The sequence below is a fragment of the Cryptotermes secundus genome, unplaced genomic scaffold, assembly GCF_002891405.2.
Source record: "Cryptotermes secundus unplaced genomic scaffold, Csec_1.0 scaffold205, whole genome shotgun sequence".
Classification (NCBI taxonomy): Eukaryota; Metazoa; Arthropoda; class Insecta; order Blattodea; family Kalotermitidae; genus Cryptotermes; species Cryptotermes secundus.
The window spans coordinates 46,514-72,352 of NW_019731570.1; the positions used below are offsets into that span (position 1 = coordinate 46,514).

General features: G+C 37.0%; 1 protein-coding gene across 5 annotated transcripts in view; it reads right to left on the reverse strand.

Moving 5' to 3' along the window:
- Positions 1-5,931: 5,931 nt before the first annotated feature.
- LOC111867091 (sodium-coupled monocarboxylate transporter 1) overlaps positions 5,932-25,839 on the reverse strand; it is a 76,920-nt gene continuing 57,012 nt past the window's right edge. For all 5 annotated transcript variants that reach the window (XM_033752540.1, XM_023856592.2, XM_023856591.2 and 2 more), the window contains exons 5-14: positions 24,735-24,802; positions 23,910-24,064; positions 22,365-22,505; positions 19,546-19,654; positions 18,265-18,374; positions 16,815-16,998; positions 16,196-16,282; positions 14,796-14,983; positions 12,054-12,261; positions 5,932-8,483 (exon numbers count right to left, since the gene is read on the reverse strand). In XM_033752540.1, coding sequence (XP_033608431.1) covers positions 8,340-8,483; positions 12,054-12,261; positions 14,796-14,983; positions 16,196-16,282; positions 16,815-16,998; positions 18,265-18,374; positions 19,546-19,654; positions 22,365-22,505; positions 23,910-24,064; positions 24,735-24,802 — 1,394 coding nt within the window. In that variant the 3' untranslated portion in view covers positions 5,932-8,339. The remainder of the gene's footprint in view (positions 8,484-12,053; positions 12,262-14,795; positions 14,984-16,195; positions 16,283-16,814; positions 16,999-18,264; positions 18,375-19,545; positions 19,655-22,364; positions 22,506-23,909; positions 24,065-24,734; positions 24,803-25,839) is intronic.

The following is a 25,839-nucleotide window of genomic DNA, read 5'->3' on the forward strand; positions in this document are numbered from 1 at the left end:
CCTGTGTTGTGGTGGGCTAGTTTTCCGACATTTCGGAGAAGTTGCTTGTATCTGTCTTTAGATTGACGAACCGAAAACCTGCGTTAGACCACTGTTCAGTCACAATGCCATCACCCAAGAATTAGAACTACATAAAGTTCTGAAAGCTGGAAGAATATATGAAATGTAATGTGTGCTACATCGGTAGGATTACATACATAATCTTTTAGGACTAAGGTGTTGGCACGTTGCAGAAGTAAAGCATTTTTATGCATAAATTATACAAGTTTTCCAAATTTCCAGCCTTAATATGACAGTTCCTCATTAACTGTCACAATTGTGATCCTTGTAAATAGATTTTATATCATACATTTTCCACTTCTCCAGAACCATCCTTAGTATACCCAGTTGCTTCTCATATCAGCTTGGCCTACTGATCACAGACTTGACAACAGAATTATTCTTTAGTATCACCCAAATAAATTATTGAACAGTTACCATGAAACAAGCTTATATGTTAGATGGTAGCCAGTTGTATTCATGAGCCTCTGATACTGTATTTTATTGTTTGCATTATTCCTTATGTTGAAATGCCATGTGTGAGTTACACATTGGAATAACGGTGGCCATTCATTCATTCATTTTATTTATTTTCCATAGATCCGCACAGTATATAACCAGGATGTGGAAATGGTCCTTAAAGTACATATCAAAATAATCTTCAAAATACATGTACAAAATTGTATGAGTCCATTATTTGCAACAATAGGTTAACATCAGTTTTGCAGGTTGCAGATAGGCAGACTTATTACTTCATAAATTTGCATCTAATAATAATAATAAATAAATAAATAAAAATTCAATTAAAACATGAATTAAATAACTTGCTATAAAAACATAGTCACAATTTCATATAATCACTTAAATTACCAGTTAGGCGTCTTCCGACGTCATACATTTATGACCAGTCCTATGTTAAATGTTCATACAAGTGAGAGAGGTGTAACAGCCTCTTCAATACATGTTTAAAATTGTACCATCAGCAGCCATCTTTGTTATGATTATCAATTAATGACAAACAGATCTGGATTATTAAAATTTGACTGTAAGTTTGTAGATCACATTGGTAAGATTAAATAAAATATGAGCCATAATTATTTTAGATAGGACAACTGCATATATAAATTGAAAATATATTACAAATAATTACTGATAATTACTGAGCTAGCTCTGTTATAATTTACATATTATGACCAGTTATGCTGATAATATTCCTTCATATGCATATTTGAACTAAGAATATATTACAAATAATTACTGAGCTAGCTCTATTATAATTTACATAGTATTACCAGTTATGCTGATAGTACTCCTTCATATAGTAAAAAGAGTGATAAAATAAAAATCTCTTCAGTGCTGCTTTAATGTTTAACAGATCAGACGCCAACATTTTTATTGCTTGAGGTAGATGATTAAAGGCTTTAATGCCTCCTACATACACACCTTTCCTGTATTTTGATAGGTTGACAGTAGGTAAGTAAAGATTATTTAGGGATCTAGTTTTACATTTGTGAATCTCATTAATAGAATTGAAAAAAAATGTTTATTATTAATTGTAAATAAAATTAATGAGTATATGAACTGAAAATAAAACGTCATTATCTCCAGGTTCTTGAATAAATCCCTACAAGACTCACTTGGACCAGAATTTGTAATAATTCTAATAGCCATCTTTTGCAATATAAAAACATTGTTGGCGCAGGAAGAGCCTCCCCAAAAAATTATACCATAGCTCAAAATAGAATGAATGTGGGCAAAATAAATTAACTTTAATGTATGTGGAGGGATAAAGTATTTTATATTTCTCAGTGCATAACATGCACCGGAAATTTTATTGATAACATAATCAATATGCTGTTTCCATGTGAGAGTATCATCAATGATTAAGCCTAAAAATTTTGTATCCATCACATTGGTTAAATTAGTCTGATCATAAGTAATTTGTGTGGTAATATTATAATGATTCACGGAACAAAATTCAACATATTGAGATTTATTAAAATTCAAAGTGAGCAAATTAGCATGAAACCATGAATTAATATCTTTAAAGTTTGATTAAGGTTCATATCAAAGTACAATTTGTTCGTGCCAGTTACTATAACACTGGTGTCATCTGCAAATAATACCATGTTATTATTTTTATTAATTATTTTTGGCAAGTCATTTATATAAAACAGAGCGTAACACCCGATGATCTACTGAAGTTCACTAATCACTCGCGAAGTATGTCAAGCAAGTGCAAAATATGTAAATCAACTGGCAAGGAGTCTGACCGAAGCGTACAAGTCAGAAGTCTAGTGTGATGTCTGCTATGGCAAACAGAGCCTGAGTTTTTGAATGGATTCAAACCCCAAACTTGGTACTTGGACAACAAGAGATATGCCTACTGAGGGCGTAGCTAGATTCAAGATCGACACTGGTTTCATCATCTTTAAAGAGGAGTAACTCATTCTCCAAGATGCTCTACTGAGAACTCCATAATATAACTAACTTCGTGGAGCTGAGCTATTCTTGAGAAGCCACCAGTTGTGCAGCTACTGAAGAACTTCCCAAAATTTTATGAAACCCAAAGTTTCGTTACCATGTACACAAGAGCCCGCCACTGGTCCCTATCCTGAGCCAGATCAAACCAGTGTATACCACCCCATCCTATCTCTCTAAGTAAAAGTAAAGATATCCCTGTAACAGGCCATGGAGTCCCATAGGGTTCTGAGATGTTGAGGTTCCCTCATTTTCTAGAGAGTCGGATCATAGATGGCGGTAAGGTTGTCAGCCTTACGCGCTGGCCGCTCTTTACCCCAAAGAATATTCCTAGTACTCACTTCTGTTAGAGGCTGAGTCGACCCCAGGGCCATAGTGTGGCTGGAAGGATTAGGTAAATTGAAAAAATCCACCTCATCAGGAGTCGTTCCCGTGACCTTCTGGCTTGTAGCATAGTGCCTCAACCAACTATGCTACGGCATGCCCCTATCTAAGATCTATTTTAATATTGTTCATCCACCTACATTTTTGTCTACCTAGTGATCTCTTTCCTTCTAGATTTTCTACCAATATCCTATATACATACTGCTTCTCCCCCATCGTGCTACATGCCCTGGTCATCTCATCCTCTCTGACGTGATCATTCTAATTATAATTGGCGAAAAGTACAAGTTATGAAGCTCCTGATTATGCATTTTCCTCCAATCTCCTGTCACTTCATCACTCTTTGGTCCAAATATTCTCCTCAGCACCCTGTTCTCAAACACCCTCAGTCTAGGTTCCTCCCTTAATGTCACTACATAATATAGGATTACATATTCATCCAACAAGTATATTCCATTCTCACCAACAAAAGATGGATATTACTGCAGTTCATAGATGCTATTATACTAACAATAGAATTCCAAAAAACAAATACTGAAATATCAGGGAACATTAACAGATGCAAAACAAAAGTGGAAGCACCACAATATGTGTATTCTGAACAAATGCAACAAACATACTGCAATATTACTCAGAGTGATAAAAGCAGCTGGAGGGAAGGGCAGCTAGCCTTCCACAGTGAGAATAATATAAATCTCACTAATTCACAGTTTACAGTATATGGAAGCGTGATATATGGATCACCAGTAAAAAGATTCCTTTTGAGATTCAACACAGTGCAACACATGCTCCCACATTATGACAGGAACATTTCCAACCATACAGTGATGTATTAGAAACTGAACATGCAGTACCACCAACAGTTGGAGGGGGGGGACTAACTTTCAACTACCTCATTGACAGAAAATTATATGAAACACAATATACAAAAAACTATACTTAGCAGTGTCGAAAGTAACAGTATACAGGTCCAAAAACTAAAAGAACTGGAATGGTGAAGCAACTGTAGAATAAAACAAAACTGACAACCGAGTCGTTGCCTGGCAATGGGTATACACATCACAATATGTTTGCTTTTCTTTATATCACATGATTTGAGCAGAAGCTGATACCCAGTCTCCCTGTTAACACTGCTACTGTGTGGACAGTGCATCTTTTCATAATGATTAGAATGACAGACCACCATCATTTAGTAGCTATGACAAAATAGAGGTCTGGTTGAGTACCTGTGGAATCTGCTATGCAGAAGATGGAATTTGTTTCACTCAACTAAAATAAATCTACATTCTAAATTGATAGCCTTTTGGCAAGGTATGGACATGTTGTACACTGACAAAGCTATCCTGACTCCTGAAGCATACGAAAGGTTAACTATTTTTCACAGAGTTTGTTTTTTATACAAATTTACAAAAAGAATGATGTAATAGCAGATCATTTGGTGCATATTGTTATTGTATACATTTTAATGTCAGTATAAATGTAACTGTTACCCTGTGACTTTAAATTATTGAGGTTAGGTGCTTTTAATGAAGTTACTTTTTAACAATTTTATACTGAAATTTAAGTATGCTTTATGCCACTTATATATAATACAAGGGTCGTACTGAAAGTCATGAGCAACAATTTTTTGTAAAGTAACATGCTTTATTGTTGACAAACCAAATACACCACCTCAATCCACAGACCTTTCTTTATTTTTCCACATAATCTCCACTTCTTTGTACACATTTCTTCCAGCATTCTGGGAGTTCGAAAATTCCCCTTCTGTAAAATTCCATTCCAGCCATCCGAAGACACTGATGCACTGCTTTCTGAATTGCCTCCCTTGTCTCAAAACGTCCATGCAGCTGATCCTTCCCAAATCCGAAAAGATGGTAATTGGAGGATGCCAGATCAGGGCTATAGGAGGGGTGTGGAAGAACTTCCCACCCCATCTTTGCAATTGCTTCCAATGTGACCTTTATGGTCTTCGGTCAATAACCGCGGGACCCAACGAGCACAAACTTTCCTATAGCCCAAGCTTTCAATCATCTCATGTACTGCACTGTGCCCTATTCCAAGCTTTTGGGTTATTGTGTCCACAGTCACATGCCTGTCATCTTGAATTATCTCATCCATCCACTCTTTCCTTGTTGTGCTCAGTTGAGGCTGTTCGAGGACAACCACTCCGAGGCTCATCTTCGATGCTGGTATTCCCATCTTTAAAATGTTTCACCCATCTTCGAACACTGCTCGCACCCATGCACACACTTCCATAAGCACGCTGAATTCAGAAAGCAGTGCATCAGTGTCTTCAGATGGCTGGAACGGAATTTTACAGAAGGGGAATTTTCAAACTCCCAGAACGCTGGGAGAAATGTGTACAAAGAAGTGGCGATTATGTAGAAAAATAAAGAAAGGTCTGTAGATTGAGGTGGTGTATTTGGTTTGTCAATAATAAAGCATGTTACTTTACAAAAAATTGTTGCTCATGACTTTCAGTATGACCTATGTATAATAATATTTATGCTAGTTATTTGTATATTTATCGAGTCAGATACCCGGTCATCCCAGTTTCAGTACATTGTAGCTTGTAGAGCTGTTGCTATGTAATGGCCGCGAGATAGATATACCAGACCCATTTCTAGGCAATGGCTCCGTAAACACATTCCCACATCAACTGACATGAGCACAACAATGGTACAGCAACAGAAGAGCAGTGTTTTCTGTGCAATCTGTGCCAAGGGGTTATAAGCGAGACAAGTTTTAGAGCTTGGTCACTGTGAGTCGTAGGAGGCGAGGAAAAGGGAAGTCTCAATTCTGAGACAGTAAAATACAGTCGCGAGTCCCAAGGGACTCGGACCCGAGTAAGACTGCACTGGCAAGAGCCAGCAGCATATGCAAAAGACAGACCCGTCCTCTCATCAGAGAAGGCGCCCCACAGAAACAAGACCGTAACTGTCAAACGATAATAATTAATATCTGGTCATGAGACTCAAATGGGGCTTGACACCAAGAGTTACTGACTGACTGACTGACTGACTGACTGACTGACCGACCGTCAGTCGCAATGTGACTTTGACTTTGGTCAGTTGATAGTCAGGCGTTGAAGGGAAGACTAAGAGGTTGGTGTAAAATGACCAAGAGTTAGTTGCAAAAGTGCTCAGTTGAAAGTTTGACTGTGGAAAGAAGAATTTATGTGTGACATTTAGAGTAATTCAGGGAAACTGTTATAGTTCCTCTGTTAAAATCCGTTGCCAGGGAATGGCTAGTGGAGACTAATATACTGAGGACAGTAGTCTGTATGAGTCAGTGATCTGTAAAGTGTAAAGTCATGAGTGTATAAGTTGTCAATAAATCAAGTCACCAATCGAGTTACACACATGTACGTGACAATATTAAGTACCTGAACTTGTGAAACTCAGATATGATTTTTTTACAGTATATTATATGAAGATAAAGTCAGTATTAAGCCATGACAGACTTTTTTATGTTGAGCGCTGTAACTTTAATGATACAATGAACTGTAACATTTTTTGTTGTTATTTTAACATCCTTTATTCATAAATACTCGTGATATGTAGGACTACATTTTCATCTCAACTTTTCCCTACGCATAAGAATAAAATTATAACAAATACTTTGATTGCATCTTTCAGGTAGATTAGTGCCAATGTTTAGGAGGAACCTACTGCCTTTATCTTCAGGTAGAAGAAAATCTCAAATATAACGCATTAACATATTTAGCATATTTTGCTTTCTAAAAACAATAAAAAACGTTAATATTAAACTACAAAATTATATAAAAACATATATGTCCATATACACATTACACTGCCTGTAGCAGTAAGTTTGGCTCCAAAACCATGTGGCAGGCCCCTGCATTACAAAAGGAATGCATTCTTGAAAATGTGTCCATATTGTGAAATTTCATAACATGTACCCTGCTTTTGCATGAATGAGTTTGATACTGTTTTGCATTTTGTGTTTAAATTATTTGTAATATCTATCTCAAATTTCCATAATGGTGACTTTATGGCCTGTATATGGTCATGTCTTAATAGACATGAGAGCAAAATTCTGTAACATGAGTGCACAGTGTATTTACAATAACAATGTATTTGTTTATGTATAAAAACTCCAAAGACCATGATAGATGTCAGTGAGTTTAATGTCACTATGAACTCAGAATCTCGAGAGTATTCCTCATTTTAGTACTTCGCTAATTTAAGTTGAGCATACTTTGAAAGCAAAAGAATGGAACACAAAGTGACAGGATAATAGTATCCTTCTTTGCAGGTCTGGCACAAGCCTAAATGCTGCTCCAGGTTAATTTTCATCCTTATAATGCCAGGATTAGGTACATCAGCAAAATAATCCACCATTGATTAAGTTAGTGCATTCTGTCATTCTGAATTGCTGAATGCAATCATCCCCTGAGGACAGAAGCAAAGAACTGTGCCAACAATGGCAGGAAGTAATGTGCTTATACCTGAGTGTATAGTTACATAATTAAGCTGGAAGACAGGGACAAGGAAAAGATAAAATATTATAATAATAATAACAACAATAATAATAATAATAATAATAATAATAATAATGAAATAAAGAAAATCAAGGGTTTAAATACTGAGGAAGTAAAATACTAACAAACAGAAATTTACAAGAAGACATTATGTCAGGCAGGCTGGTCTAGAGGTAACGCTCTGACAGGTTTTAAGGGGATGTTCAGTTTGAATCTCAACCAGGACACTGGATATTTTGGGTGAGGTTTATCAAGGTTTTCCTCAGTCCCTCCAGAGAAGTGCAGGGATAATACTTTGATTGGGGCATGACTACTCCCTTCCAAATTCTTTCCAATTCATTTATCTGTCAGTACCATTTGACACTATATGAAAAATGAGACATTACAGACAACATAATGATTAATAAAACAAAGTCACAAAATGTGATCAAAAATTCATATCAGATCTAGATCTCAATAACAAACGGATGGGAAGGGGGAGAGACTGAAGATGGAACAAAAGCCACAATTTTTTGGAATGAGGCAAAGCACTCGGGGAAGGTACCTGCTAGGAAGGCGGGTGGGGGAGAATCTCTGTCTTCATTCTTTCTCTGACCTGTCCGTAGGTACTGAGCATTTTGTCCTGCTATCAAACATTGCCTCTAACATCAGCATGTTACCAGATGTGTAACAAATCTATTTCTTTGTGAGGAGAAGCTCAGTTACATCTCCCACACATACACATATGTACACACACAAATCAAATTTTCGTGGTAAAAAATACTGAATCTTAAATATAACTCTATCACGGTATCTACAAACTGGCATCTGTCTTCTGTACAGTTTATCACAATACTTGAATAGTTAATTTGTTCAACTATCTAAAACTCAGCTAGTCAATATGGTATGGCAACTTGAAACTGAACAGATGTGACATGAAGGTAAGATAATGTCAAACTTTTATGTCAGTCTTAATTCCTCCAGTTTGATATTCATCTTCAAGGATGAAACTGTGATTCTGTATACCAGTGAAATCCACTGATTTGTAGGAAGCTTGTTTTATTTCAGTCTTCTCCAGTGCCGTACTCTCTTTGGTCTGTAAAAATATATACATTGTGTTATAATAATACTTAAGATTAAACAAAATATTAATTGAAAAAATGGCAAAGAATTTATTAAGAAAATCAGGAGTTTGAACTCTAAACATGTTATTATGATTGTCGATTAATTTGGAATTATCTGGTAGATTTTGGCCAAATTTTTACCATTGTGTTGTCAGTAGTAACTGAAAAAATTGACGAATTTGCAACAATTATTTAATGGTCCTTGATGGCTTTGGTGCTGTGTGTAATTCACAATATTGATTTATGAGCTTCAGTTATGCCTTAGTTTTTAACCATACCCAAACAGTGATTGAACTGAACCATATACTGGGCATGATACATTGTCTATTTTGGTTAAATGAATGAAAAGTCTTGAAAGCTGGCTCTGCTTCCATCATCAGGTTAAAGTATGAAACCTGTCTGCTGGGTTCATAAGATGGAGCTAATCACCATCCTTGGAGAGAAACATTGCATTTCTTTAACCAAAATGAGACAATAGAAATATCCAAAATACGTCACTTTACTAATACACCTTCATAAAAGAACTCTGAGACTTATCTAATTGACCATTACAGTTATCACCATCAGGGCGGGCATCAAGATTTGCTCATGGCTTAGTATACAAAGGTCTCTGAAAGGGGAATTAGATGATCGATGACTGGGTAGTGTCTTGACCCACAAACTAGCCAGTCAGAAGGTGATTATTAGTAATGGAACCTCATGGATTCATATTACTCCTCTCTTTACTCCTACTGGTTCACTCAGAGCTCATTCACAGACCTATTTTTGAACCAGGTTTTGCTGCATGGCTTGCTGCACTTACTTTCTGACCCTCAATGATAGGAGAGCATATTCCTCCAAAAGGTCATGAACTTCTACTAGAATATATGGTTTTACATCCCAAAAGAGAAAATGCCCTTCATAGGCTCTACACATTCCTGAGTTCTTACACATTTTCTGTGTTGCTGATCTCTGAATGTTTAACTAATTTTTTGTTTTCCTTGATAATGAAGAGGTGGTAGTTGTGGATGGTGGCTATACTTGTGTTTATCAAAGTTAATGCTATGTTCCTTTCCTATGGAGAGCTCAATGATTACTTTCTTCTGGTTTTCCTCTTTGGTGTCCCTTACATGCCTGGTTGACATAGCACTGGTATATCAGCCTCTATGTAAAATATAAGTTAGCCACATAAGCTGATATTTTGTAAATCTTACTCCTTATATCAAGAGTTCTTGTTTCTTGATTCACCTAAAGAAGGTCCTATTTTCTTCTGGGTTTAACAGTTTGCCTGTTCCAATAAAGAATTTGTCCCATAATACAAAACAATTTAAATCAGCCTTGAAAAATTTGTTGTTATTTCCATTCATTTTATATATTAGACAAATATTTGAAATACAAGATGAATTAACCTTTTACTCGTATAATGCTCTTTATATAGTAAATTGTATACATTAATTGATAATAATCTGATATTTGTTTCTATATTTAAGCTATGATCATAATAAGGTATTACCTTCAAGTTGATGAGTCCTATATGCTTGTTAAATTACTGAATTATATATAATTATTGTTTCTATTATGAATATAGTTATAAGGTGACTAGTTCTGTGTTTATAACTAATGTCTGCATATGGACATGTTCTGTATCTGATGGCTTTGGTAGCCAGTAAGGATCTATGGAATTAAAATAAAGATACGGATAGAGGTATGACACCGTAAGTCAATTAGTAAGTTGGGCTAAATTGATGACATGTAACTTGTATTCAGGAGACAACTGGTTTGAATCATATCCAAGACACTGATTATCCTGATTGAGAGTTTATATGCTCTTTTTATCAGTTCTTCCAAATCCTTTCAAATTCATTGTTCACTACCATCTAGTCACTCAATGCTATAACAGTCTAAAATTCTTCAGCATTTTTAAATAAAAACCACTACAAACAAGACATTGTGAAGATGGAGACGGATCTTCCAAAATACTGGTAGTAACCTACCAAACAACATGGTATCTTAATCCAGACAACTGCAATATGAATTTTCTTTGCCATGAAAACCTCAACCTATAATGCCATTTGTTTTCTCTGTATCACCCTGTTTAAAGTTTATGAAGAATCCGAAGAACTGTCATCACAGGTAGCAGTACTGAATAGATTGGCTAATACAAATTATTGAGAATATTACTCACATCAATTAGGAAATAGAGCACTCCACGGGAACTAAACACAGCACTGATTTTGATAAAATAAAAGTTACAGCCAACACTAATAATTAGAGTAATCAGGGAAGCTAGTGAAAATAGAAATTACATATAAAGAAAACAGCTTCACCTAAGCTTAACAGGAGTCCAACAATTTTTGCTACTTCAGAGTCAACTAATTAAGAGTACCAACCAATCATAGACACCCTTATCACACTGCTTTAAGATCCCCATACATATAGATTCCCCACTAGATACATGTTTGCAGAAAAGACTAAACCTAGCTGCTGTATTTTGTTACATTGAAATTTGTGATAATAAGTGAAAGCAATTTCTTACAATGGCTGAAGAAAGACCACATTTATCATCAGTTTTGGGCTAAGCAGAACTAGTATTTGTAATGTAAACTGCGTTTGTATCTGGAGTATAGTCAGAATTGCTAAGAACTTGGAAATCTTTGGATTTTAAGTATCTTAGCCATGCATTGCCATATGCTGTAGATAATGTCTCCAACTGCATTGCATGTTGCCAACTGACACATCTAGTATCCCTAGCACAGGTATAGTCTCTCACAGCCTAATTTTAAATTAAACTTCACATTTACTTATTTTGTGCAACCATTTTAACCGCTTTTGTTGTTATTCCATCATTTTCCAGATATAACACACATTCAGGCTATATGATGTGTTCAAAAGGTACTTAAACAGTTCACCACATAAAAATAAAATTTAAATAACCTAAAATAGTTCTTTTGCTATTATCTGTACTTATCAAAATTTTCTTCAATTTCATTTAAACTTAATGCTTATGCCAAGCAGAGCTTTACATTTTGGAGGAACATATCACCTCCAACTTTCAGACTGAAAGGTAAGCCATGCAAGAAACCAACAGGCTTGCTGTCTGATTCTGCTCATTTCTTGCCTGGCCAATTCTTTGACGCAGAGGATGTAGGCAGTAATTCCTCCAAAATATCAGGCTGTCTCTGAACTACATGGTGTTACACCCCACAAGACCATACTCTTCACAATCAAAAACCATTCTCTGAGAGAACCACCCATACCAGGTCATCGATGGACAGAAAGTTTTCCTATGGGTCACTTTGTTCAAAACATGTGGGCCATAACCAGAAAATAAGTGATTTAATGAAGACCTTTCCTTCAGTTGCAATGAACCTATTATGGAAGGAAAAATTCTGTGATGCAAAAAGCTTGTTGTAGGTTACAGACAAGAATAAGCTATGAGAAATTGAGAACATTAAAGATAATAAATTAGTTAAAAATTAAGAGTACATGTGCACACAGAGTCACCAATTAGGTGAGACCTAACACAGCCAACTGACAGGGAAAGGGCTGACATAGTCTGTTACCTCCTCTGACAGTCTGAGAAATTGCTTGATGTTGCTTGGCAGTGATTCCAGCCATCTTCTGACAGGTGGTGACATGAGATCTTCATCCAGATGACATGTTTCTAATGATCCAGTTAAAATGCTGACTGTCAAGCCCACAATAATCGTGAACAGGAAGCCAAGCAAGGAGTACCACAAGTAAGACAACTTGTACAGCTGTATCCACCACCTTAACAGACAACATAATCATAAGTACAGCCAAGTGGTAAAAATTTCTGACACGTGGGGTGTTTCCCACTTCAAATTTTGGTTGGGACACTATTCTGATTGCAGATTTTGTGGTTTTCCTGTGTAGCTCCAGGCAAATGCTGAGTTTGTGCCAAATATTAAGCCCAAACCACTTCCTTCCACATATTTCCCAATTCATCATTCAAACAAGTCAACATACAATTCAGTGCCATTTAGTCTAACATACTGACAGTGCCATTGAATAAACCATAAAGAATGAGTGAGTCCTTGGCTAGTATGACATGACAGCTGCAGCTTGGAAATTCTGCCAGAGGTAACTGTTCTGTCACTTACATGCATAATTTCAAGTGAAATTCAGTGTCTTCCATTGAAATGAAATTGTAACATTATACAGTGTACACTTAACAAACATGTTGTACAGAATGAATTTTTATATAGAATAACCTATTATGACTGAGAATAAAGAAACTGACAGCATGTTTAATATATTTTAAACAAGTACATACTTATAAGCATTAACACGTGTAAAATCAGAAGAAAAGACGCTTCATTTAATAATTGTCACAAATAAGAGACTTCAGTTATCGTTATGTCTTTCGAAAGTCACTGTTGATTGTTCAATATACAACTTTGTAAACGTGCACACAGAGTAACAGTTCTTTGTTATTTGGAAATGTATGTTTCACACGAATGTGTGCTTCATTTTTGTGCTTAACCTTTAAACACCGGACTTCGAAATAGTGGTAAGCTTGAGCTAGCCAGAGTTTATTTAAATGCCCGCTGCTGGTGCGCATTTAAATGCCCATTGCTACTCTGCGTTTAAATGTCCGTTCCTATTAGGCGCTTAATCAATTTTAAGCGTTGTATTTAAAACTGCTGTATCTTGCTCAATTTTTATGATAAATGGATGGTATTAACTTTGTTTATATCAGGAAAGAACATAGTGTTGCATATTATAACGGAAGATTTGAAATTTTTAATACAAAGTGTTATACTCTATTTTCAAATTTTTGTTTTAATTTTGATGCATACTGCATAAATGGTTTCCCAGTTCTTCATGGAGTTGTTCTGCATTATAAATTCATTTCTGTTTGTAACACTTGACGAATTTTAGCAGTCCCTGGTGTCATAAAGCAAATGGAAGCAATAAAATCATTTGGTCTTCTGCTAGCCCTGCTTACACTCTTCGGATTTTCGAATCTTTTGACTGAAGGACAGAAGAATGAAAGCATGGCTATTCAAGAGAAAGCTAGAGGGGTCCCTTCTTCAGTGCTAAGACCTTCCGTTAGAGCTGCAAAAGTTTATTGCCCCTTCTATTTGAATGAGCTGACAGCTGCATCGTAGCTAAGATAGAGAGTGCGATCTGTTTTCTGTGCGTTCGTAGTGCAATCGAATACTGTAGTATAATTTCAGCCTATATATACATCAAGCAGGTAACAACATAAAAGGTATGTATATCGAATTTTACAATATATTTTTAACATACCTATCTGCAGAATCTGCAATAAAATTACTGGATCGTGGATAAGTTTTGGCATAACTCATACGTATATTTTTATTTGCTGTTGTTCATTTAGGTATCAATTTAATTCCTCTATTAGGGTTTTACTCAAGTCTGTCTAGTAAGTACTACATTTACAAATAAATAGTTAGGACTGTGCATGTGCTTCCACTAGTGGCGTGTGCGCGCACTTTCACTAGCGGAGTTTAAATGCCTGACTGGCATAAACGGGGCACTTTGGCCACGACGACCTTACTCATGACTGGCACAAACAGGGCACTTCGGCACTTAAAGGTTAAATTTGTTTCAGGCATGTTTCACTCCAATAAATATGTAGCCAGCTACACTTGCAGGTCTTCATATAAAGTATCTGTTATGTTTATCATGCTTCAACCAAAACTGTTACATGTCACTGATTTAAGGCTTTCATGTGGTTAATTCTTTTCTTGGGAGGTTATAGCATGTGGATGTGGGCAATGTTGCCAACATTTCAGAGAGGAATGCTGCCTCCACCTTCAGGGTGAAAGTGTTAAGGGCAGGTGAGTTTCTGTGTATATGCAGTTTCATGCGAATGGGACAGCAGATTTGATCAAAACTCCGCAACATGTTTTATAAAAATACATTCACCAATTCTTGAGTTCTTTCATGCAGACAGAGTGAATTTATTGGGTGCTCCATTTGGCTAGAAATACACGTGAAGAGGTAAAGTTGTCTCTTTGCTTAACTAAATTTCATGACAGGAAGAAGTTTGAAGAGCAGAGGTCTAGTTAGTTCCTCATATTCTTAACCTTGGCACTGGAAGGATGTGAGTAATCAGCTTCACACCCCAGCACTTTATTTCAAGGGAAAGAGCTCCTAGTACCCAGTAAACGGGAGGCTTGATGGGCCCCAGAGCCAATCTGGATACTGCAGTGAAGTGAAAAATGTTTTCCCATCCTGGGAATTGAACCCTGGTCATCAAACCCATAGACAGACTTAAGGCTAATTGCTTGATCAAATAAGTTTAGACTTACTTTGTTCCATGGGTTTCCATGACTGGGAGTGTTGCGTTAAAGACATCACTCACATTTGTACATACACAGCCTGCCACTGAGGTAAATTTTTCCTCATATGTAATTACCCCACTGGCCAGTGCAATCTGTGTGCCAATTCCAATCCACAGAATGAAACCTGTTGCTATGGCAGCCCCACACAATGCTCCCTGCAATCAGAATATGTTAACTTTACAATGGAATAAAGATACGTTTTTCTAATTTTTAAAACAGAGAGAAAACAAACAGAGTCAAATTCAGTTGGATTATTAGGCACTTTGCTCTGCACTGCCACAGTCTGTGTTATGTCACATAACATTTATTACTGAATGCAAGGGATTGGTGCACTATTAATGTTTTTAAGAAATATTCTGATAAAATCTGTATGAGAAGCAATGACAACTGATGCAACTAAAATGTAACCAGACAATTCATACACTGAGAATCTGATGGTCTTCACAATGAATGTTAGATCGGCGGCCAAGGTATGGGTACTGCCTAACTATTAGGGAATTTCTAAAAACTGCCCCAATGCGTGCAATTCATCAGAATAGGTCTATACCATGAAACCTTAACATTGTGTTCTTGGAATCTTAGACCTACTAAGGGGAGAGGATGTTTTCTTTGGACATATTACAAACTCATACATGGAGCTATGATATCACTGCTCTCCAGCACACCTCCACACTACACTTGCCTTCAGATATCATATGAAGGCTGTAACACCAAGCTCAAATGGTACCCTCCAATTAAACTTCACTACTACCGCAGTTTGCATCTGATGACTAGGCCTGACCTATATGTTGTACATTCCTGATTCTGTGTGTTAATCAATATTACAGCTGCTTGGAGACCATCCATGTGTGGGAATTTCTGTTCCCCTCAGGTAAAAACCATCACAATAATAAAATTAAAACGTAGAGATTACTGTCTTTAGCATGTGGCACCATGTAAACTGATAGAAATATGCCATTGTTTTGGAAGAATCTGCTGCCTCCTTCTTCAGAGTAGAAGGCCTCTTCTAACCTGAACATGGAAGGAGCAGGTTCCACTGAAACACTGGTACCTGCTACCAGATTGCATAGCATAAGCAAGCAATGTCCTTGTAAGTTTTGAGGTTTTCATGGCGATGACTATGAAGAAAGTCGTCTTCTGGGTTTAGGCACTGTGTATTCTTCGTTTTGGCCGATGTTCCTCCGAAACGTCAGCCAAAACGAAGAATACACGGCGCCTAAACCCAGAAGACGACTTTCTTCAAGCAATGTCCTTGTTTTCCAATGTGAGAATCTCAAATCTCAAATTGAAACATATTTGTATGAAAGTTTTTATCACTGTTTTAGTATATCTGAAAACTCATAGTCTGCCAAAAATTCATATCTTACCTTAGAATTAGACCAAGGGAAGAACATTCCAAGTGAAAAGAGTCCAAGAGTTATTCCTCCAACCATTCCATTGAAACTGAGTGCTATCTGAAATTATAGTGTTTTTATGTTGAGTGATGATTTTCCCCCTATGATACTTCTGCAAACTATTCAACTGTTTCTAGATTGTAATACTATATTTTTAATTATGTACTCAGATGCAGCTGATCACTGTTACATTTTATTAAGATATAGTGCATGACTGCATGTATGTATACTTGCATCATCCATTGCAAATGTACTGTTGTGAAATCTGAGTTCAAACTTATCATCTGTACCCAGTCAACTTGTTAGGACTATCACTTTATTCAAATGAAAAATTAATTTTTAATCAGGGTGAGTAAGTGACTGATCTAAGAATACTGTGACGATTGAAGAGGTTATTTGTATAAAATAAGATGGAAATGGCCCATGCTACGGTCATTGAAAGCCAATCTATTTCAGACTACTATTATAGCATGCATCAGGAACGTTTGAGAATAATCTCAAACAGTGATGAAAGTCTGTCCCCAAGACAAGATTTTAACAATAGACATGAATGTTGCTACTGAGGTAATCCCTTAATGATTGGTTTTCTTACCTGAAGCACACTCCCCATCTGTTCCACCACAAAAACTAGTCCAAAGCTGAGCAGTCCAAAAGCAAGGGAAATCCATTTCCCTATTTTTGCTCCTTGCTCATCAGGAAGTTCCCATTTAAGTGCTCCATGGAGGAAATCTTTTACTGTCACTGCTGTCAAGGAGTTCAGAGCTGAAGCCACTGTGCTGAAATTTGAAACACAAGGCCCAGCATAAGTATATTTGGTGACAGAACACATATTTGCATTTTTTGGTCTTCTAGGTTGGACATGCTGTCTTATAGACAGATGCTAGTGCCTGAGAGACAAAATGATGTCTCTTTTTGGAGTAGACCACTGACATCCACCTACAAGACTGCATAGTGTTGCAACCCAGATGACCACAACAAATTCTTGAAGTGTTAATACAATTTATGATCCATATTTGTGCCCACTTTCAGCACACTCCTGTGAATATTCTGTGCCTTGATCACCTGGATACCTACACTAGAAGTGGCATAAGCTAAAGATAGGGGCTCCCTGAAAATCTAATCTCATAAAACAGAATGTGTTTAAGAAACCCATCAACAGACACTGTATGGATAATTCAGGGAAATGACTAAGGAAAGGTTACATATACAATGTGCTGACTTTATTTAGGACTGCTAACTAAGAACTGCTGCAGGCAATTGCTTTTATGTTGGATTTAAGGTTCTCACAGTAGGTATGAAGAATTCGTTCATCTGGGATGTAATACTATGTAATCCAGTAAAGGTCAACTGACATTTTAGAGGAACATATCACATTCATCTTCAGTGTCAAACAGTATGCTAAGCAAGAAACCAACATGAAGTAGGCAACAAGCAGACATTTCAGACTACACAACATTACACCCTAGAAGACAGAACTCTTCAGTTTTATTATGGTTTACAATACATTTTTAAGTCTATAACTGAAAGTAGAGCATCAGCAATTAAAGCATGAAAAACAAAGTTAAAACAAGTTGTAATGTGTGTAGTGAAGCATCACATATGAATCAGTACCAAAGCAAGGGGTTTTGATAATCAGAACCAACCTAGCACCAAAGGAATTATATAAAACTCCTGATTCGGTAGCAGCTCTTAAAAGAAGACTGAAGTGGTTGGGGTATGTGATTATAATGGATCAAACAAATGTGGGTAAGACCATTTTTTAAAGTGAGCTAGAAGCAGAAGAAAAACTGGGAGGGTCCAGACTGAGATGGCTGGAAGATGTGGGAACTGATCTGCAGAAGGTGAATGTAAAGAGACAAAGGGAGAAACCAATTAAGAGACAGGAATGTAAAGGTTCTTAGAAGACAAGAAACATAAGGAGAAGGTAATTTTGCTAGAAGAATGAAATCTTTGGGGAGTGGGGGAGGTGTTGTTTCCTTTACACATAAAAAGTAATGGCCATAGAACAGTACTGTGATGGCTGTGATAAATTAACTACATACCCTAGAGATGCACTGAATATTCCTGCTACAAACAAGCCAGGCACTCCTTGTAAATGTCCCATGTAGGTCATTACATACAGAGGAAGGAGCTGGTCACGGGCTGTAATCTCCTGAAAAGTAAATGACACAGAATTACTCCATCAGTCTCCACTAAATGTTACCATCACAGTCACAAAGTGTCAAGTTAACATTTAACCGTCTTTGTCTACTGTTTGCTGAGTATTTCCTCACTTTATCTTTGTTTACAGCAATTTATTTATTAAAAATTTATGTAATGATTCATTTCCTCTCAAGGCGAAGTCCATAAATAGACAAAATCATTGGAAATCATCAGTATGGGTTTGTGCTTTATGATGATCTTGTAAATCTTTTGGGACATAACATAAATACCATAGAGAAGAACACAGATCTAATTCTGTATTCAAGCATCCTATTGCAAGTAAGTGGGAATACAACTACGTAGAATGGAGTACAGCAGAGTACAAGAATGAGAACTGAGTTAGTTGTTGATAGGAGATAGCCATTGGGAAATTAGTAGTTTAAGAAGAATTAGAAGTCAGCCTGTGAAGACTTGGTGTGCGATTAGAAGATTTAGTCACAGTAATTCCATTAACAGGATATAACTACTGAAGCCTGAGAATCCAGCTGCATGTGTAACAGTGAATTGTGTAAATCAGCGATAGCACTGTACTGCTTGTAAGAATAAGTTGACTGTATAAGGTGTTAATAAATCTAATGATTCAATCCAAGCCCTGTCTATAGTCATTAATATACACAACAATATAGTGACCACTATGAGAACCTCAAACTTTAGCTACAAAACAGGCCATAAGTTGGAGCAGCAGAAAATGAAAAGTGCTTACTTTTGGGTTCTAATCTCATGTAGTCTGTTGTTCAATGTTTCAGAGGAATGTACTACCTTCACCTTTGGGGTCAAAGAGCAAGCCAAGCAAACAGCCAGGAAGCAGCAAAAAGAGGAATTTGTGAATAGGAAAATAGTTTGGATATAGGCATGCCAAAGAATTCATATTTCCAAGTATGGCCCTTTCCAGGCCTATGCCTGAACCAAGTCTTTTGTGCATGACTTGTTCTTTTTGCTAATTGCTTGGCTTACTCTTTGAGAAGACTGGACTTCTGCTGTACTACATCCCAGAACACAATACTCTTCATCGTACTACTGTGAGAACCTCAAATGTGACACAACTGAAAGTGTGCCACTCTACCTACTGAACAGCCACATGATTGCATTACCCTATGTTGGTGTACTTTCATGTTACTCACATTACTCTTAAGTGGATCACAGTCATGGTATGCAGCATACATAATCATCCCTGTGTAGAAATTGATGGTGAAGATCAAGATCAAGCCTGCACAACTCACCCACAAGGCTCTGAAAACATTAAAAGAATCTTAGAAACAGAAGTATGAATGTGTAATTAAAATGAGTCTTGTGTGAGGGACAAAAAAAAAATAAAAGGTAAAGTTGTCCCTGTGCTTAATAATTAATTCATGATAATAAATATTTAAGCACCACATCGTGAGGGAATAAAAGTATAACTCCACGCTTTCCTAACCTCTGCACTAGATGGAGGTGAGTGGTTAGCTTCATGCTCTGGCCACTTTACTCGTGGGGAAACTGCCTCTACTACGCACTGAGCAGGCTGGGCAGGCCCCTGAGCCAGTCTGGATGCTGCAAAGAGAAAAATTTCTTGCCCTAGCTGAGAATTTAACCCCATTTCTAGAGAATTATCACTACACACAAGTTATAGTTGGGTCAGAATTACCCTAATATGGTGAGATATATTGTTGAAACTTTCAAGTGGAAGTGTCAGATGCTCCTAGCTTTCTAGCCACGTGTCATCTGACTCCATCTTGCATAAAGCAGTAAATGTTATATAACTTTTAAATTCTCATGACAGTGGAAATAAGACTGCAAACTACAACAAGCGTTGAAGAGTTGTATGTTCTGAGATAAAATCTCATATAGTCAGGTTGACTGAATTAAAGCAATTTTTTCCAGTATAATTGACTTTCTCATGAAAATGATATGGATGCTCTCTGCAGAATCCAGCAGTCTGTTTTGGTTACAAGTCCACTTGAACAGTAATACACATCGTCAGAAAAAACATGTGTAGTGGAGTACAGCCTCATCCAGTCTTACTAAAACAGCAAAATTCAGTCCCCCTGCTTTGTCACAATTTCCCCAAATTTGGATCCCTCTTCAGACTTTTGATGAATACATACTGTTTGTTTCACAGGAGCCCAATGGATATGAAAACATGCAAGAAAACTTCATGTTAAAGTAGTGCTTCTTATTTCTGTAGAAAGCAGCATAACATTTTACTTTTGCTTGACAACGATGCTCCAAATGTCTAACATCTCACCGAATCCTTGTTAACTTCACTGCTGTTTGCTGCACCACTAGCAACGAATTTTAACAAAGTGTGGGATGTCACATCTAGTATCATGGACAGACAACCATGTAAACTTCTGTAAAAATATACAGATGTGCGGGAAAGCAGACTGTGCTATAATCAGTCAGGTCGTGGCCCTGAAAAGGACCATATATCTGAGGCCGGGCATGCCTGATGGATGGCAGCTGAAGCTTGTGTCACAACAGGCTAGCCTATGCTATGGTCAGTGGTTTTCCTTGAGTGGCAGCTTGGTGATTGTGGGCCAGCAGTTGGGTGGTGAACTTCCCGTAGATCTAGGCAACTCTCTCTGCTGCTGCCAGGAGACTTGCTGTTGCTGTGAGGAGTGAGCCTGATGGTGCTGATCCTTGGAGACTCACTCTTTACTGCTGTCTTGATGCAGTCATAGCTGCGACTGCTGCTAACGAGTCAAAGTCATGTTGCAACTGACGGTCAGTCAATCAGTCTGTTTGTCTTGGTGTCGAGCCCCAACAGGGGCTCATGACCAGATGTTACTTTTTAAGTGAAAGTTACTGTCCTGTCCATGTGGGGCACCATCTCTGACAAGAGGTCGGGTCTGTCATTTGTCAGTCATAGTCAACAGTATCAGTCCATTGTCAATATGTACACTTTTTTCTTTACAATTGAATCTTAATATCTAGTATGTATAATATATACAAGGCCTCTGTTAGTCTAGGCTCAGTACAGCAGACTATGCCCTATTTCTAGTAGTATTCGCCACCATGGCAGTCTAGTTACTTGAACGGTCATATGCCTGACCGCTGCCAAGTTTAAGCCTCTTATACTTTGCTGCTAACGTGTTGGAGGTCCACATTTTTATATGTTGTCACTAGGAGGCACACAAACCAATGGACATTGGAACTGCCATAGTCCACGCTGATTGGCTCGTGGTTAATTCAATGTGGGTGGCTCCCACCAAAAGAAAATAAGTCAACAAATGTTTCTGTGCACCATCATCTAGCCACAGTCAATTTCAGAATTCATGCACAAAATAGTAACATAACTTGAGTCATGTAGTAGACTTTAATATTTCATACTGCACTATTCCAAAAGCATAATGTTGGCTTGAATGCTGAAGACAATCTCTGGCTCCTCAAACCCTCTTGAAATCTCTTAAACACTTAAAATATATATTCTCAATTAAATTGCTAGACAAAAGTTCAACTCACCTCACATATAAAATTCTAACACTTTATGTTTTAGTTACAACACATCTTTATCAGGCATATACCGTTCAAAACATGAATATCATCTAAACACCATTTACAAATTTTGTTCATATCTCTCACAAAATGTGTTGCATCACTATTATGAAGACAGCTGGTTAATGGTGAATAGGGAAATGGTTGATATTTATTCTAAGAATCATACAAAATTCACAGATATGCTTTGGGGGCAAAATCTAGTTTTTGTATCATATGTTAAAACAGGTGCTGCAGTATTGTTAATGACTGAATTTCAAAGGGTTAAAATTCCTGTTTATGTCTCTGAGCCAAAGAGTGTAATACAGGTATTCCTTGTTAATGAAAGATATACTGTACTGTCAAATACATGTTGAACTGGTGGAGCTAGAATACTGAAATCGGGTTTTGTTCTAGTAGAGGCAGTTCGTTTGAGTGGCAGGAAAGTGTTCACACTGAAAGCACAAAGCAAACACAGGAAACTTACTGTCTGGCTTGTGAAATTGTTTCCACAGAGAGGTACTTCTGTACTGATGCTTGGTTTGAACAGAACATGGTCAACCAGTAGAATGTCCCACCAATCACAACTGACCAGAAACTATGTCGCACTGTGGGACTGGGATCCATCCTGCAAAAAATACAGGCATTGTGAATAATGGACACTCAACATGAAATCAGTCTGCAGGAGTTAAGTTGCCTTTATTATGGGATTCAATATTTATGGACCAAGTTTCACACTGACACAGAAGGGTGAGCTGAATAATAATTTTATCCGGGGTACAAAACAGTCACCTGGTTTGCAAATGATGATCAAGAATTTCCCACTTGGGGTTCAGAAGTGGATTTTTGCTATTCTGACAATCTCACTTGTACACATGTGGTAGAGAGGTAACAGTGAATCACATTCAAGGATGATGAGATGAAAATATTTGCAAGTTATAAGAATCTGTCTTTCAAATTCAATTACTTTTTGTCTGTCTCCATGTGTCACACAGTACCACAACAAGAAGGAACGAATCTTGCAAACCAAGGTGAGGCAGGGGCCACAGCAAAGTGCCAGAAAATATTTTTGAACTTTCTTCTTGCAACCAACATGATTATTTGGCTTCCTGATCTTAAAAATAGTTCCTATATATTATTTTCCCCCTTTTTGAAAGAAGGTTTCAACAGTTCTTAGACTGTAATTCTGTCAGAATTCAGATAGTAGGCATAATGCCCTTTTACATATACTTCTAGACAATATATTTAATAGAGATTGCTGTACTCTGAAATGTAGAGGCCAATATCCTTCACATTGCCCTTATAACCCCCACTGGTTCATTCAGAGTCCCAGTCCCAATTCTCCCTTGCACTCTACCTGTATATTTTTTGTATGCCTTGCTTACTCTTCTGTCCTTAAGCACATTACTCAGAATCATTGATAAGGATCTAATAACAAGGCATCACAGAATCCCAAATCTCACAATATCTTTATCAAAAATTTCCTTACTTTTTTCTATCCTGTCTTATAGATGAACCTCATCAGAATGTACAAGTAAAAGTAAAAATAAAGGTATCCCTGTAACAGGCCGTGGAGGCCCATAGGGTTGTGAGATGTTGAGGTTCCCACATTTTCTAGACAATCAGCTCATAGATGGTGGAAAGGAATACTCCTGGTACTCATTTCTGTTAGAGGCTGAGTCGATCCCAGGGTCATAGTGCAGCTGGAAGGATTAGGTCAATTGAAAAAATCCAATGATGTCATCAGGACTTGAACCCGCGACCTTCCGGCTTGTAGCATAGTGCCTCAACTAACTATGCTACTGCATGCCACTGAATATGCAAGTACTTGATTTATACAACTATGTTCCAGTTTTCCAGATTATTACTGAAGCATTAGAAGTGGAGAACATAAAGTCATATTTTTCTTAGAAATTAAAAAATAAAATTATATGCATAAATATTACATTGTTTCAAGGCCTTTGATGACACAAAACAAGGAAACTAATACATACAACTTCAGAGTTGTAAGGATTTTTACATCCGCACTTACTTAAACAATTCAATTCTCTCAGAGAAAGAGTTATAATTCCAGACAGATGTTGCTCCTCCTGCCATCCAGTCACCCAAACCCAGCACTACAAGTATTGATCCAATCAAAACACCAGCTTGGAAAGTGTCTGTTATCATGACAGCTTTCATGCCTCCCTGTCAACACAGAAAAACAGTTAGCAAAAATAAAAATTTGTAACAATTATACTGAAATTCTCCCAGCATAAAATTAATGATACCTCAGATGAACTGACTCCACATGTACAAAAAGTTAGCAGTTGCTATTCTGTCACAACGCTTGGAGTTCATGACAATTATAAATATAAACATAAGATGACAGCAACAGATGGCAATGGAATGTATGCTAAGTCAGTATTGCAGTGTCCACCTTCAAAAAAAAAGTTACAGCATACCTCCAGACAGCAGTACAGCTTAGTGCATGCTATCATTCTGTCAAGTTTGGTATTTATAAATACAGCTGTTTTTCAAGAAATTTTAAAGTTAACAGCAGCATATCTGGAGGAATCGTGATTTAAAACTGGTTGCCAAAGGCTACAATGTTCAAGAGTGGATCATAATGAATGAAGTACAGCGTGATCAAGTGTGATGTTGATCCTGCAACAAGATACCATTTCAATGACCTTTAAGCTAGTAGCAAACATAAGGTATATGAATAATTTATGCAAGAATATTCTCCATTTTGTATATCTACAGTGCAACAGCCAATAAAAATAAGGAAAACAGACACAAGTGAAAGTGAAACAAATATAAAATTTATAAGAAGAAAAATGATTATACTGAATAAAGGTAATATAAATCATCGTACCTGTGAGGCATAGAAAATGCAGACACCGTAGATACAAGATACAGCAATGTATGTGTTTAGCCCCGTGACTGCAGAAAGAAAAACAAAATCATAAAGCAGCAGTAAATCATGAAACATTCGCAAAATTTTAGCTGGGGGGGACTCACTACATATGAAACAGCAATGTAAGTATTTAGTATTTATTAAAATATATCAATTAAAATTCTCTTGTCCTACATTCAGTGCCACAGTGTGGATGTTATGTGTCTTAATATAGCTGTGTGTAGTTTTCTATGCAGTGTATATATTTGCATGTTGTGTGTGCTGTGATGGCTTGTCTAGATGCAACTCCCATTTGAGTTGGTTGTATTTTTGGCTGCCTGTGTGTGGAGATTATGAATGAATTCCAACAGAATTTTAATGGATATATTTTAATGAACGGGGTATGTGGTAGTATAGTGGTTAAGGTACTATGCTACAAGCCGGAAGGTCACGGGTTCAAGTCCCGATGAGGTCATTGGATTATTTTCAATTGACCTAATCTTTCCGGCCGCACTAGGCCCTGGGGTTTACTCAGCCTCTAACAGAAATGAGTACCGGGAATTAATTAAATAATTTTCCTGGAGAGTGAAGCATGGCCGGCGCATAAGACTGACAACCTTACTGCCATCTTTGAGCTGATTGTCAAGGTAATGTGGGACCCTTAATGTCTCACAACCCTATGGGCCTTCACGGCCTGTTACAGGGATAGCTTTACTTTTTTTATATATATATTTTAATGAACTTTTAATTATTTCTACAAAGAGTAATTTCAAATATTAACACTGAATATAGACATGTGACACAAAATACATACAGTAAAACAACTTTAGCAGGATTCACATATACCTGATGATGGTTTGTATGCAGCCAAAACATGTCATAGTAAGGTAAAAAGTATGTCAGATAGAAAATAATTGTCATATTTAAGATGGTAATGTATATTACTAGCTGATATTATTAGCTTAAGTGATCTGCAACATGTACAGATGTACAACCTGTATATGAAATGCCTACCACCATATACCTCCCCTTTAAATGTGAAGGGCACTTCACTAATACTTTTGCAAACTGTAGAAAAAACACA